General features: G+C 36.2%; 3 protein-coding genes and 1 long non-coding RNA gene across 5 annotated transcripts in view; 3 read left to right on the top strand and 1 right to left on the bottom strand.

Annotated features, from left to right (window-relative positions):
• The window catches only part of LOC139776967 (F-box/LRR-repeat protein 4-like), a 26,038-nt gene extending 13,138 nt beyond the window's left edge, over positions 1–12,900 (bottom strand). For both annotated transcript variants that reach the window (XM_071714054.1, XM_071714055.1), the window contains exon 1: positions 12,769–12,900. The gene's annotated coding sequence lies outside the window, so the exon portion shown is untranslated. The remainder of the gene's footprint in view (positions 1–12,768) is intronic.
• Positions 458–2,519, top strand: LOC139776970 (uncharacterized). Its single transcript, XR_011719235.1, has 3 exons — positions 458–567; positions 1,217–1,329; positions 2,383–2,519. It is a non-coding gene; the product is annotated as an uncharacterized lncRNA (long non-coding RNA).
• LOC139776961 (leukotriene A-4 hydrolase-like) lies at positions 2,621–5,208 on the top strand. Its single transcript, XM_071714043.1, has 8 exons — positions 2,621–2,726; positions 2,797–2,865; positions 3,092–3,365; positions 3,546–3,844; positions 3,980–4,249; positions 4,329–4,609; positions 4,679–4,945; positions 5,124–5,208. The coding sequence occupies exons 1-7, from the start codon at positions 2,712–2,714 to the stop codon at positions 4,905–4,907; spliced, it is 1,437 nt and encodes a 478-aa protein (XP_071570144.1). The 5' UTR covers positions 2,621–2,711; the 3' UTR covers positions 4,908–4,945; positions 5,124–5,208.
• On the top strand, positions 11,492–16,158 carry Dna2 (DNA replication helicase/nuclease 2). The gene is made up of 2 exons (XM_071714053.1): positions 11,492–11,967; positions 12,275–16,158. Exons 1-2 carry the CDS (start codon positions 11,929–11,931, stop codon positions 15,962–15,964), a joined length of 3,729 nt encoding a protein of 1,242 aa, XP_071570154.1. The 5' UTR covers positions 11,492–11,928; the 3' UTR covers positions 15,965–16,158.

The raw sequence follows: 16,158 nt of genomic DNA, 5'->3' as shown, positions 1-16,158 counted from the left end.
AAAAATATCTGAGAGCAAAAGTTTTTAAATTTTTAATTTTTTTCTGCATTTTGCGTTTACATATTTTCTTACGATTTTTTTATAAGTAACAGCTCTTTTAATGTCATTTTCTGTTAAAAAAATATTGATAAATAGCTCAATCTTTCTCTTATTTTAGATCGGTACATATACTCATCATAAGTATCATTTGGTAATTGTCGTTGTTTGGGGGCCCCCTTTTCGTTAGGGGCCCTGATGCTTAATCATCGTAAGCTTGTATATAAATTCGCCCCTGGGCGAGGACTTAAGGCTGGAACACAAATCGGAAGCCGTGTATCAATGCATTCTGTCCCTATTCCTATTGCCTGTACCTTTGTATTGTGTTCCTGGCTTCACCTTCCGTATTCTAATGCCGAGCAAAAAAATGTGGGTAGAAGCTAGAAGTCCTAATGTGTCCTCTCAGTCAGGTATAAAGGTCCGTGGTCGAAAGTTCGGAAAGATTCACTTTTCGGATCCGTAATCGAAAGTTCGGAGATACTTTTAAAATGAATCATATTGATCAAGATCGATACACCAAATCAATACCAGGTATTTCAATTAATTAATTAACTACGTTCTAAGTACGTATGATGTAAGATATATTTAAAATTTATTTATTTATTTTTCCTTAAAAAACATAGAACAAAGAATGTTTTCAAAATTCATTTAGATGTTCGAAAGATAAAACCGTCGCACGAACTCTTTCAAACCTTTAGTAATTAATAATTTTCAAAAATAGGTTTTTCCTTCACGACTTTAATTGACGTTCATATTCCGCGAATCTTCTTAAGTGCATAAAATATATTTAGCATAAAAGTCTGAAAAAATTATTTACATTTTACAAATATTATCACGCGCAATTACTGTAATAATTTTAATTACTATGTATCATTTTTTGTCATGTACTTACGCATTATATTCATATATCGTTATTTATTAACCCTACCTGACATTCCGATTCAGTGAACCGCTGAACGTTTTTCGGTTTTCTATAATTTTCACATAATAATGTAATTTTCTAGTTTCCTTATAATAAGTTTAAACTAAAATCATTTTCTTGACCTGATATTATCATAAACATCTTATTCAGACTCTGTATTTCCACGGACCGGAGTGTGATGAATTAAGGACTCGAAAATAAATGTGGCTAGCTAGGGTTAATTATATTTTTTAATTTCTTTATCTTTTTAATTATTAGAAGAGGCACGTGTGGTCCATACCCATTTAAAACTGAAAGTGGATTTTGATCGAAAAGTTCTTAAAGGAAAAGCAACTTTGACCATAGAAAGAAAACCTTTTATTGATAAAATAGTGAGTTGAAATTTTCTTTCATATCGAGCAATAATTTTGACAAGTCTATATATATAAAAATGAATGTATGTATGTATGTATGTATGTATGTATGTATGTCCTTTATACACTCTTGAACTATTCGACCGAATTTTTACCAAAAGTATATGAAATAGGGGTAGAATTTTCCGGGGAGTGTTATAGAGTGTATAGTTTTTCGTTACCGATTTCCTGGAAACCGGTTTTTTTAATTTTTCTAATTTTTTGAGAAATAATTGACTGAATCTCAAAGAATTATAGATCAAATTTTTACCAAAAGTATATGAAATAGGGGTAGAATTTTCCGGGGAGTGCCACTATGTGTATAGTTTTTTGTTACCGATTTTCTGGAAACCGGTTTTTATAATTTTTCCAATTTTTTGGGAAATAATTGATTGAATTTCAAAGAATTATACATGAAGTAGGGGTAGAGGGAGAGAGAGAGGGAGAGAGAGAGAGATAGGGAGAGAGAGAGGGAGGAAGGCAGGGAGGGAGGGAGGGAGGGAGGGAGGGAGGGAGGGAGGGAGGGAGGGAGGGAGGGAGGGAGGGAGGGAGGGAGGGAGGGAGGGAGGGAGGAGGGAGGGAGGGAGGGAGGGGAGAGAGAGAGAAGAGAGGGGGAGAGAGCGGAAGAGAGGGGGAGAGAGAGGGGAGAAGAGGGGGGAGAGAGGGGGAAGAGAGGGGGAGAGAAGGGGAGAGAGGGGAAGAAAGGGGAGAGGGAGAGGGAGAGGGAGGGAGAGAGGAGAGAGGGAGAGAGGGAGAGAGAGAGAGAGAGAGAGAGAGAGAGAGAGAGAGAGAGAGAGAGAGAGAGAGAGAGAGAGAGAGAGAGAGAGAGAGAGAGAGAGAGAGAGAGAGAGAGAGAGAGAGAGAGAGAGAGAGAGAGAGAGAGAGAGAGAGAGAGAGAGAGAGAGAGAGAGAGAGAGAGAGAGAGAGAGAGAGAGACTATTTGCGTGTTTTATTACATATGTCCTCCGGGGCGAAGCCCGGGTAACCAGCTAGTTATTAATATAATATTATTAATATAATACAATCTATTAGATTTTAGATAATTATGATCTTAAGATAATGGAAGTAACGAATCATGCTACTGGTGTGCCTTTACGTTATGACACTGGACTTAATTATTTTTGTGGAAAACCATTTACCATATCTTTACCAAGAGATCAAGAGAATAACGGAAAGTAAATATAAGACAATTTTAGAGAAATACAGTTACTAAAAATTATTAATGCAAAAATTGAGTATATCAATAATTATATGATATTTTCAGATGTATTATTCAAATTAAATATGAAACAAGTCCAAGCTCCCCTGCATTAAATTGGCTAACGCCTGAGCAAACCGCCGATGGTACACAACCGTTCCTAATGTCGAATAGCCAGGTAAATTAGATAAACAAACAAAATCTTATTTTCACCAATATGCGTTAAATAAAAATTTGAATTCTTTTAGTATATACATGCAAAAGCTATGTTTCCATGCCAGGACACCCCATCTGTCAAATTTACGTATACTGCCGAGGTAAGAATTTAAAGTTTTAAACATATAGATAGCACTTACATGAATTCTTTATTTATTTATTATGAAAAGTTTGGGAAGAAATTATAATATATTAATGATCGAAAAATTGTATATAAGTATATGTTTGTAAATATACATTATACACATCTACATCATCTTATAAACTGCAATAATGAAATAAAATAAAATACTCAATATTTATTGATGTATATCATATGTGTTTTAGATTTCAGTACGAAAGAATTTCACAGTTATAATGTCTGCAGTGTTGAGTAGAACACGCGAAACTAAGCACAAACGAGTATATAAATTCACTCAAACAATACCAATACCGTCTTATGCGGTGGTTATTGCTGTGGGTTCACTAGAGAAAGCAAATCTTAGTCCAAGAAGCAGTGTGTTTGCCGAAAGCAAACTTAGTGCCGATAGTATCAGGACGTTTAAGAAGATTGAATGCATCCTGCAGGCTGCGGAAGACTTGTGTGGAACTTATTTCGGGGGTAAAATATCACCTACTAAATTGTTTGTTTAAATATACATATGCGTACACAGTATTATATATATGCATAATATTATATATATATATATATATAATGAATTTTATTTTTGTAAACGATAAATTCTCCTATTTTTTTAATTATTACTATTTTCTGTTACTATATCTGAGATGATATCTTTAGGTACATACGATATATGCGTGCTTCCACCGAGTATCGGCCATTTTGAAATAGAATGTCCATGTGTGGCATTTATTTCGCCGATTCTACTTGGCGCAGATATGACTTTAGTCAGTTCACTCGCACGGAACATCGCACACAATTGGGCAGGAATTTTAGTTACATGTGCACATTATAATGATCTTTGGTTGCATAAGAGTTTCAGTATACTTATTTACAGAAGAATTCTACAGAGAATGAATTTTAGTAACGAAATAAAAGAATTTTTCCGAAACAATATGTATCCCGAATACGAAAGACAAGTAAAGTATTAACTTTGATTAGATAAAGCAAATAGAGTGATAAATAATGTTGAATATGATGACAGATAACAATATTTTTGCACACACATGTTCTTATGTACTCCTACCATATTATTTGCTGAACCTGTATTATAGATTGAAACAGTCGAAATAAAGGACGGCTCGCTACAAAGCAAACCACCGAAATTTGAGAAGTCTATGTTTTCATCGCCACAATGGATTGTCAGTATCTATACGCTTTACGAAATGGGATGTATTGTCATGGAACAATTAGAGAAATATATAGGAGGACCTATGATGTTGGACCGGTTTCTTAAATCTTATTTTGATAAATTTGCATTTAAAAGTATAAAGACTGATGATTGGAAGGAACACTTGTATAGCTTCTTTCCTGAAAAAGTAAAGGTAACACTCTTTTATACAAATAACTTACAATTTTACAGCATTTTATCATTAGAAATAATGACTTCGATGTTGTTTTCAGGAGTTGGAGATTTTTTTTACAACAAAATCCTATAAGCCACTCGTCATTTCGGTTCTAACACCGATTGAAATCGTATGTATCGAGTTAGCAGATAAATGGGAGAATTGGAATGATACCGATATCAATATACCTTATAAATTCATCCTAGATGTAATGAAATTTTCTGATCTTCAGAAGATAATTTTTTTAAACTGTTTACATAAATCGAAACTGACTGCGGCCAAGCTAGATATGATGCAATCTAATCTTTATGATTTTCATGTCCGTAATTATGAAATACGGTAAATATATGTATATTTGTGTTTAGACCAGTTTATAATTGCATAATGTAACGCATACGTATTTCTCAGGTTCCATTGGATACGTTTGTGTATAAAAAATCGATGGAAACCTATAGTTAATACCGCCTTGAATTTCGCCACTAACTTGGGTATGCCGAAGTATGCGTGTTCTATATTTGAAGATATGTACGAATGGAAAGAAATGGGTCTAATAACGACCAAAGCATATAAACGCAACGAGAAAAAGTTCTTTCATGAAACACAGAAACAAATAAGATCAATTCTACACCTAAATTGACGCGCATTAACAACTGAATCAACTTTCCTTTTTATAAAGTAAGTCAATATTAACTGACATACACAAAGTAATTTATTTATTATAGAGAAAAAGAGTATATAATAAATGTAATTTATCGAAAAAAATGTGGTAAAAATAGATTTTTATACCATGCATGTTTTGCGAGATAACTTGGTTAAAATTTAAAAAATTGTTTATTTTGTTTGTGAATTACAGGTCTAAAGACTGTAAACGAGTTGGTGCGCAACAGGATATGATGACAATTTTTATTGGGTCGTTAAAAATTTTTAAATTTGTGAAAAGAAAAAAAATATTAATTAAATAGAATATTCTTAAGCATACGAACTAGATTCTTTCGATGTATATAGAATATTTTTTAATTTGTTAATAATCGATAAACATATCTCTGCATGAACTTTTCGTTACATTTTTTCTTATAATAGAGTGAATAAGTAGACGTTGCTTCAACTGGAACATCAGCAATCAATTGGTATAAAGATCAAATCGTAAATATGCGAGTACGTAATAAATTCCCGATGCTTCTTCTTTGAATAATTGCGTCAGAATAGTTTGAACTACATAATACTCATATTTAATGCTAGGAGATCAATTTTTGTTGTTTATCGCGAGAACTATGACGTTAAGTTATCACTTACAAATTCCAATTGGCCCATTAAGGTAGCATATGCACCTAGAAGACAAAAAAATGGTAATATTCTGTAATTTTTTCTGAGAAACTGTTGGAGTTATCAGATTGTGGTTTTTTGCAGTTAAAAATATACATTTTGAAGAAAGTTAACAATTTTCTTTATTAAAAAATTTTGCTTGCTGGAAAGCTCCCAATGCAATACCGTTATAGAACGGAAGAACACAATAGACTCAAACACAAAACCGAAGGGACGGTCGGGCGGGATCGGTAATCCTGAGTAGAGACCCTATAATTAGGGTCTGGCCATCAGGCAATTTTGTCAAAATCCTGCGAGAGTGAAGAATATGAGAGAGAAAGAGAAAGCGATATACATTTATATCGCTTTCTCTTTCTCTCCTATATCTCTTTCTCTTTCTGTTTCATATTATATTTCTCTTGCTTTTGACGAGAAACGGTAGACCAATCACAAGTGGCCCTCCTATAGCCGTATCTGATTAGGGTCTGAAGAGGGTCTGAAGAGGGTCTCTAACCCTGAGCGGCGCGCGGCCGCGGCGCGGCGTTGTTGGGGCGACGCACCAATGTACTGTCAGGACTATAACTTTGCCGTTTTTCGGAATTTTGACCTGAAATTTGCACCAGATATTCTTGAAATATTAAACTTTATCATGTAAAAAAATTCAAAAATCGATTTTTTGGACCCTGCTATAGGTGTATATGCCCCCTTAAGATTGACCTTCGTCTGATTTTAGTTGCTAAAAAAATGTCTGCGAAATTATACGTTTCGCGGCGAATTTGTGCGATAAAGTTAAATAAATTAATTAGCTCCAAACATTACCATCCTCACAACCGTAAAAACAGATATTTAATATATTTTACATAAGGAATGATATAGAAAATGTAAACAAACCCACATCTTGATTTGAAAACGCTAAGGAGTATAATATATTAATGTATATGAATAAATAAGAAATATGTACCTATACATTCTCTAAGAATTTTATATTAATATGATTATGTTGATAGTCATATAAGCAAAGTTTTGTACACATAGAAATAGAAACAGAGAAGTCTTTTTAGTTTACTTGTTATGTCTGAAAGACAAAACTGTTGCGTATATATATACTTAAATTAGTAATTTAAGTTAATAATTCTCAATTTTCAAAATTGGGTCATTATTTATGAAACTGCAACATTTCGACTTCTTAAACATATATTTAAAAAAATTTTTTTTTTATTTTAAATGTTTGTACAAAACTCTCAAAAAAGTACTTTTATCGTAAGAACAATATCATTTTTAATTAACATAAATTATTTTAATTACAATATGTTAAGTCTTGTCATGTGCTTATGCTTATTACTTTTATATTCTCATTTATTATTTAAATATACTTATTTTCTATATTTTTTAATCATCAGAATTTGCACGTGTAATTGATACTCATTTGGAACTGAATGTGGATTTTGATCGAAAAGTTCTTAAGGGAAAAGCGATTTTAACTGTAGAAGGAGAACAAAGAAGAAATAATAATTATAATTTACCTAACGAACTAGTAAGTAGACATTTCCATTTATATTGAGCCAAGGTTTTGATCAATATGTAATATGAAGCAATTAGATTTTAGATAGCCACGGACTTGTTATATTAAGCGTCAAAGATATAATTGCTGGATTTGATTTAAAATATGAATTTGGACGTTGTAAACTTGGAAAACTTGGTAAACTTGGAAGTAAATTTACTATTTCGATATATTTCGAAGATGATATTGATTTTATTCGGTAAGTATAAATCAAAACTGTATATACTTTGCAAAAAGTATACATATCAAAAAACATTTTGTATACAAATTTTAAAAACTATAGACGCAAGTAGTTGATATATACATGGTATAATGTTTTCAGTAAAATTCAAATTGAGTATGAAACAAGTCCAACCTCCCCTTCATTATATTGGCTCAAACCTGAGCAAACTGCTGATGGTTTACATCCATTCCTATTATCTAACAACATGGTAAACTAGCTGTACAAAGATATTTTTCTACGTCAACATAGATTATATAAAAATCTCTATTTTTCAGTTAACATACGCTAGATCATGGTTCCCCTGCCAGGATACACCGTCTGCCAAATTTGCGTACCCTGCTACGGTAAGAATTTAAACATAGACATTGTGTACTTATATATATGTAGAGAAACGTATAAGCACAAAAAAATTCTCCCAATTTTTGATTGACTATTATTGATGTTATTGATAAAAGTAATAAAAAAAATAGTAAATAAAGTATAGCCTGTTTGCAAGAACAACGTAATTTTATATCTGCAAATATGTCTATTTTTTTCTTATACATATATGTTGCCTTAATAAAATTGAAATAACATTTCTCTATTTAGTTTTCGTTGATACAAATGTTATATTTACTAGATTGTAGCACCAGAGGAATACAAAGTTTTAATGTCTGCATTATTACAAAATAATCCGATTTCCAACGAAAACGTACACCGATTTTCTCAAGAGAAATCAATACCGTCTTATGCGGTGGTTATTGCTGTGGGTGTCTTAAAACACGAACAACTGAGTGAAAGAATCGGTATGTGGATCGAAAATACGAGTACCGAGTATGTTACTTTAAGTAAGCAGACATTTCTAAAAACTGAAGATATGCTGAAAATTGCACGAAGATTTGTATGGAGCTTATCCCTGGGGTAAAATATCAACCAAGTTATTTGTTTAAATTTATATCTGGAATGTATTTTATACTAGTATTATAGATTATCAATTTTTATTACTTACACGTTTAACGTAATATTTGTAGATTCACTTGATATATGCGTGCTTCCACCAATTGTCTCATATTTCGAGATAGAATGTCCAGACATACTTGTATTCCTATTTTCATAGAAAATCACGTGTAATGTATATTTTATAAGAAATTGTTTAAAGTAGTTTTTAATAATTCAATCCATATGTGTAGGTATAGAGATAAGTTGATGATAGGTACGATTTTTTCACTTTTTGTTATGATGTGAATGCGAAAAATGGAGTAATATATTTTTTTTAATCAACTAAATTATTTTAAGTTCTCAGATTTTCATTTCTTTTTACAAAGTTATAAATATTATATTCGGCGTTTGTTAAAATCATCCCTATAATATTTTATTATATTCTCCTGTTATTTACTAATCTACGAGAATTTAAATTTTTTCAATTTGCATATGTGCATTCTCTTGTGATTATAATCTTTACAATTTGTATGATTTGGATTACAACCCGAGACAATAGATGCGAGTCTCGATACGCTGATAAACATTTTTGTCTTTTGTAAACGGATCTTTCTTTTGGACATACAATATCGTCGGACATCAGATGTAGTTTGAATTTTCTTTATTATAATATTCACGAGAGAGATATGTACTATACCGATATAAAAATAAACGGAATGGACTGTACGAGTGTTTGAAAAGTATATGATTAATTTTATATGTAACACACGAAGATAATAAGTAAATAATATATATTTGTTTGTCCAGCCGTTGCCCGCTGGCTTCTTCTATCTGCTTTTCGTCCTTATTCTCCCTATTTTCCTCCTCTTTTGTCCATGTTCCTACCTTGTTGTTTCTTTATAACTTCTTATATAGTTTATGAATTCTTATATTTACAATCGCATACATCTTAATTTCAAAGAAAGATACAGTGGGTATCTTTCACGATACTTCTGTGACGTTAAAACTAATTAAGATCCAATCTCTCGCGCATGTACGATTATATATAGTATAAATTCTATATCAAGTATATACAGAATTTTTTAAATTAAAGAACGTAATGTAGAAAAATGTAATTAAAAACCGAGTTTTAGCTCTCGTTTTGCACTTACAAATACGTATATGAGTTTTGCTCTTATTCTTGTCGTTCATCTTTAAATAGAATCTGGTCAAATGTATCACAAGCAATCGATTTCGCGCAGATACATGCAGCAAAGATCAAACACAATTCCTTTTAAATATTTATGCAACAATTAGCAACAATTAGCTTTTCACTCTTCAATCTGTGATAATAAGTGGATCTGTATCTATTTTTTCCACAAAAAATAATATTAATCATATAAATATATTTCAAAATTTCTCTCAAAAGATCCTTATACTCTCTAATATTTTCTCTAATATTTTAGCTTAGAGTTTAAAACGCAAAAATAAAAAAAAACGTAAGAAATGTAATTTAAATATTTAAAAGAAAAGAATTCCGTTTAATGTGAGTTCGATTTGTCAAACATACCCAATCGTGTACGCGACTTGAAAGTCACGGCTGATTTGTCTAAACGATATTCTAATAAACAAACTATGTGAAATACGAGAAAAATGAGGTAGGGGAAGAGCTAAAGCAGTACAGTGCTTTTGTGACCAGTTTAAAAGTAATCGTTAGTTAAAAGTATTCATTCGTTGTCGAAGCTTGAGAAGATTATTGATTTTCCGATGGCTTTGGCACCTGGAGATCCGCACTCTCATGCGAGACCAGGTATATTTTAATTACTTAATTAATTACAGTGGAAATAATATTAAACATTCAAAATTAATTGTTAAAGATTTTTTCTGAGCAAAACAGAGAAGTCTTTTTAGTTTACTTGTTAAATCTAAAAAACAAAACTGTTGCGTATATGTTTAAATTAGTAATTCACACAAGTTAATAATTATCAATTTTCACAATCAGGTCATTATTTTTGCCATTTATAAAACTGCAACATTTCGACTTGTTAAACATACATTTAAAAAATTTTTTATGTTAAATGTTGTGTACAACTCAAAAAAGTACTTTTATCGTAAGAACAATATCATTTTTAATTAACATAAATTATTTCAATTATAATATGTTAAGCCTCGTCACATGCTCTCATGCTTATTACTTTTAAATTCTTATTTGTTATTTAAATATATTTATTTCCTATATCTTTTAATCATCAGAATTTGCACGTGTAACCGATATTCATTTAGAACTGAAAGTGGACTTTGATCAAAAAGTTCTTAAAGGGAAAAGCGATTTTGACTATAGAAAAAAATAGAACCTTCAAGTAACGAAGTAGTAAGTTTACATTTCCGTTTATATTGAGCAAGGGTTTTGAATAATTTGTAATATGAAACAATTAGATTCTAGATAGCTACAGACTTTGCGTGATATGTTATACCTCGTGTCCCGCGTAACGTGACTATATAGTCCATCGTGTTGATTGTTAGGGAGAAGGGTTTTAGTGGGTGCAAGCCCCACATACCCCGGGTGGCCGGGGCCCGGGCATGCGTGAGGCATTTCCCCTCTTCCGCGTAAACAAAAAAAAAAGATAGCTACAAACTTTTAATATCAGAGGTCACAGATGTAGCTACTGGAGTTGATTTAACGATACTTTTGGAAGTAAATTTTCTATTCGCAAAACTCCCAAGCTCCCCAAGCTTGACGACCAATTTCAAATTTAATGTCTCCTCCGAAAGATAGCCCAGTTTCTCCGCACGAGCCCCACTCGTGCGGGGGGTGCAGTTTGGAATATAAAAATTCCTGTGATCAGGTGGACTCGAACCCGGTTCCTCGGAGTTACGAGTCTGGCGCTTTACCACAAGACCACACTGCCACCCCGGAGTTAAAATCATTTTCATAATATTTTATCATATTCTTCTCTATTATTTTAATGATCTGAGAGTTTAAATTTTCTCAATTTGAACATGCATTCTTTCGTGATTGTTTAAACTCACTTTTCATCTCTTTCTAACTGTCCTCTTTTAGTCCTTTAGAAAGAGACGAAGAGTGAGTTTAATCGGAGGAATCGGAGATGGTGAAATCGGCCCAAATCAGAGAGCTCTGCCCAAATGATCAATCGCATACCATCTGGCGTCAAAAACTCGCATTACGTGTCGTAAGTCCAATTCACAGCTGATCAGGTAGGCACACGTGTCTTAAGCCCCTTGCACAATGCCAGGCAACAGGCAATAGGAACAGGGAATAGAAATCAGAAATCATGTATAAATGCAGAATAAACAGTGACACAGGCAATAGATACAGAGTTTCCGTCACGTTGGAAATTCTGTGCTTATTGCCTGTTGCCAACCAATCATAGCATTCGAATTTTTTAGGTTGTAATTAACGATTTTTTGGTTATTTCCTGTTCCTATTGCCTGTTGCCGGGCATTGTGCAAGGGGCTTTATATTGTTTACGAAACGCGCTGTTAAAATGGCGACGTCCATGCGGCACGTTTACGCGGGAACGATAATTCTGCGTCATAAGCTTTCGTGGGACTTAAGATCGATCATGCTTGAAGCAGGTACACGTTGATAGCACTTTAGATTGATGTGTATAAGAGATATACGTAAAGTCACTTCGAGTAACATTATACGCAAACATGAAGAAACGTCAGCTGTCGCAGTCGCCGCAGAGGAAGGTGAGGAAAATGAGTATTATTCCTTTGCGACTGTGTAAACTGTAACTGCATGTTGTTTCGATACTCATTACCATCTTTCTGCCCTTCTATATTCCTATTCTTTTTCTTATTATTATAAAATATTAATGTTGAACTTTAACACGATTCTTCCACTTCTGAATTCTAAGCTAGATTCAAGAAAAGAAAAATCTAGCACAGGTATAATAGAACATAACGTTACATTAGCATACAATTTGTATTTATATACAAAAAAGTAGCCTAAAAAATTAATTTGTGTGATAAACTGCTCTTTTTCGTTTGCTTACAGATTTCTGCCGCTGGTATCAATAAGTCTCAGACAAAGATATCGTCGTTTTTTACAAAAGTTCCCAAGGTTGCGGTAGATAACGAAAAGATATCAGATATAAACTCTTCAACTCAAGCCTCGATTGAAAGGAAAAGGAAGGAAAGAGATAATACGTTTGACGAAGAATCCTATTTGAGCGTTAAGAAGAAATGTGATATGAACGAAGATTCATTGAAAGAACACTGTGTTGCAAAGACAGGAAATTCCGACACGCACGAGAACTCAGTATTATTATCTGTAGTGAAAGGTTTGGACGATCCGTGTAGTAATTTTAAGGAAAATAAAGGAACATGCAAGGATGCGGCACTCCAGAAAGTTAATAAGAAGGAGGGAGACGCGATGAAAAGCGAGCAATGTGTAAAGTTCACAAACTCTGTCAGTATTAAAAATATAAATGTTTCAGATATTACTCATAGTAACGGTCATGTTCTTAAAGAAACGCAAGAGTTAAATACCGCTGCTTTGAAGTCGTCTCCGTCCGCCGTGGAACCGTCTAGGCGTAAAAAAGCTGAACTACACGATTTCAAGGTGGAATCTTCCGACGACTTTTCCGTGATGATGAACGGGGACGAGCTCGACGGCTTCTTCGATCAGGAGTGGCGCGCGCAGATTGATTTCACCACGTTGCAGAGATGTAAGATAACTGATGTGAAGCACGAATCGAGAGTTACTGTTTTAACGGTGCAGCACTTGGAGTCGGAAAGTATCGACACTGTTGCATGTTCAGGATTTTGGAAAGATGCACAAATGAAGATTAATGATATTGTCACAATACAGGCGAAGAGGGATTCACGGCAATGGGCTGTGGATAACAATAACGGCCTCCTCGTGACGCAGCCTGATCTGCTGATATCGGGCACGACAATAACGAGTGGTTTATTTTGCAACAGGCGAGCGGTGCTGACCGAGAAGTTCAGGAAGATAGAGTCACTGCCAAATCTGGACGGCGATTATTCCGTGATGACCGTGGGATCTTTGGTTCATCAATGGCTGCAAAAGGCATTGCGAGAAAATATCTGCACGCTGTCCGACGTGATGAAACTGCGGGATGATATTCTGCGATCGAAAGATACGATAAACTATCTCTACGCTTCGGAATTGTCGCTCGCGGACTGTCGGAAACGCATGACGGAATATGCCCCGAGAATTTTCGAGTTCATTCAGCATTACATTAAGGGTAACAAGCAGCAGCACATAAGCAGTCTGAAGGACAACTTTCAAGGGAGCATTGATAGCATACAGGACATTGAGGAAAGCGTTTACATACCGAAATTAGGCATAAAGGGCAGGATAGACGTGACGGCAGAGGTGAACATCAATTCGAGAAGGAGGATCATGCCTCTGGAGTTGAAAACCGGGAGAGCCTCGTACTCCTTCGAGCACAGGGGCCAGGTTATTCTCTATCTCATGATGATGGGCTTCAGGGATCAGGATATCGATACCGGACTTTTGTTGTATCTAAAGGAAAACGAGATGCAGGAAATTAAAAGCGGACATCACGAAAAGAGGGATTTGATATTGCTGCGCAATACCCTGGCGCATTATTTCGCTAAAAAACCCGAAGACCTACAGAATATTAACTCGGAGCCGGACCTAAAGGCGATGGAATTGCCTGAGCCGATAAACCACCACAGCGCGTGCGGCAGATGTTCCTATCAGGCTCTGTGCTGTGCGTATTTGGCGAAGGACCCGAGCGCGAATTTGTCACCGTCGCATCCACTAACAGCGTTAATCGAAGAGCTCCGAAACGACTTCGAGAGCAGTCATTTGGATTACATTATGAAGTGGATCGCATTATTGCAACTGGAAGAAAGCCACGAGAACGGTAATAGCAGTTTAAGCAGCGTATGGACGACAAGTCCCGAGAAGAGGGAGGCGAGAGGGACGTGTATCTGCAACTTGAAGACCATCGACAGGGTGGTGAAGCGAGATGATAGGTACCAGCATAAGTTTGCACGCGTCAACATTAAGGGGGAGACGATCGAGAACAGCGTGCTCGGCGGCACGTTTGCCGAGGACGATTATATTATTGTTAGCACGGATGCACGAATTAATGTAGCCGCCGGACATATAATGCACGTTTCGCATGACATCGTCGCCGTCCTATTGGACAAAGATATTACGCGATTGTACGCACATTCCACGTTCCACATCGATAAGTTTCCCTCTTCGGGTCTGTCTACGTTCAATTACGCGAACGTGGCCGGTCTGTTGAGCAACGACGAGACGTGCGTCAAGCTACGACGCATCGTCATCGATAAAAGACCGGCTACGTTTACGGAAAAATTGCCACGTTCGGTAGTGTCGGCCAGCGCTGAGATAATAAGCGATCTAAACGAGAGTCAACAGAGAGCCGTGCTGAAGGCTGTGGCCGCTCACGAGTACGTTCTGATAAAAGGCATGCCGGGCACTGGGAAAACGCAGACGCTGGTGGCCCTGATAGAGTTGCTGCTAGAGTTGGGTTCCAGCGTGCTGATCACCGCGCACACGCACAGCGCAGTGGACAATGTTCTCCTCAAGCTGCTGGAACGGAACATCGACTTCCTGCGTCTGGGCTCGACAAAGCAGATCCATCCCCTGTTGACATGCAAGAGCGAGGAATACGCGATCAAGAGTTGCGACTCGCCGGAGGACCTGGAGGCACTCTACAACAGCAAACGGATCGTCGGCGTGACCTGCTACGGCGCGTATCACGCGCTCATTAGGAGACGCAGCTTTGACGTATGCGTGATCGACGAGAGCGCGCAGATCATGCAGCCCACGGTGCTGCGACCGTTGTACAGCGCGCGCAAGTTCGTCCTTGTCGGGGATCCGGATCAGCTGCCGCCCGTCGTCAAGAGCAAGACCGCTGCGAAACTCGGCGCGGACGAATCCCTATTCGTCAGGCTGGACAGCGACGACAACACCGTCAATCTGCGGGAGCAGTACAGAATGAACGGGAGGATCATGAGGTTGGCCAACGACGCGACGTATCGCGGCAAGCTGGTGTCGGGCAACAAGCAGGTGGAGAACGCGACGTTGATCGGCACGAATATGGAGCAAGTTCTCTCGACCTGCGAGAGGTGGATAAGAAGCGCGCTCTCCAGGCACTTGGACGATTCGGTGATGGTACTCAATACCGGTAGCACTTACAACTTGAACACGGAGACTGGGAACAGAGACGTTGTGTCGAGTCAAGCGTACTCCAACGTCTGGGAAGTCGCTATTACTTTGCGTCTCGTCCAGGCACTCGTCGAAGCGGGCGTACATGCTAGAAATATAGGAATTATCGCACCTTATAATGCTCATATAAATTTATTAAGAAAGACCAACATAGATAAGGAGGTGGAGATAAATACCGTAGACCAATACCAGGGGCGCGACAAGGACGTTATATTGTATTCGTGCACGAAGAGTGTCGAGTGCGACACGAAGAAGGAATTCGAGATATTGGACGATCAGCGACGTTTGACGGTGGCCATCACTCGCGCGAGGCATAAGCTAATCATAATCGCTGATAAAATCACATTGCTGAAATACACGCCGTTCAAAAATTTGTTTGACGTCATTGATGAGAAGAATGTGATAAATCTGATCGACGGCGAGGAAGACTTTAGCTGGAAAAGTCTTATCAGTGAATTGAGACTTGACAATCGTGATAAAGAACTTTAAGACTAATCGAACAGTTTAGCAATGAAAAACAGACTGATAAAACCATCACGTTTTGTTACGATTTCGTAAAATAGCATCACGATCACACCGAGTGTACAATTAACGAAAACCTTGCGAATATACAAATACGCGACATATCGAGATATAAGTATGTACGAGATTTTGTACAAAAATATATTTATTTTTCAATTTCA

The sequence above is a fragment of the Temnothorax nylanderi genome, unplaced genomic scaffold, assembly GCF_030848795.1.
Source record: "Temnothorax nylanderi isolate EJ_2023f unplaced genomic scaffold, tnyl_v1.0 TNYL_tig0133_pilon, whole genome shotgun sequence".
Lineage (NCBI taxonomy): Eukaryota > Metazoa > Arthropoda > Insecta > Hymenoptera > Formicidae > Temnothorax > Temnothorax nylanderi.
Note: the sequence above shows the minus strand (reverse complement) of the source record. Positions and strands in the feature narration are given on the sequence as shown.

Bases quoted from the DNA above. Each gene is read 5' to 3' on its own strand.
- LOC139776961 (XM_071714043.1), top strand. The intron at 3,366-3,545 runs GTAAAATATCAC...TGATATCTTTAG, and splicing joins GTGTGGAACTTATTTCGGGG to GTACATACGATATATGCGTG. The intron at 3,845-3,979 runs GTAAAGTATTAA...CCTGTATTATAG, and splicing joins ATCCCGAATACGAAAGACAA to ATTGAAACAGTCGAAATAAA.
- Dna2 (XM_071714053.1), top strand. From the start codon at position 11,929: ATGAAGAAACGTCAGCTGTCGCAGTCGCCGCAGAGGAAG. The intron at 11,968-12,274 runs GTGAGGAAAATG...GTTTGCTTACAG, and splicing joins CGCAGTCGCCGCAGAGGAAG to ATTTCTGCCGCTGGTATCAA.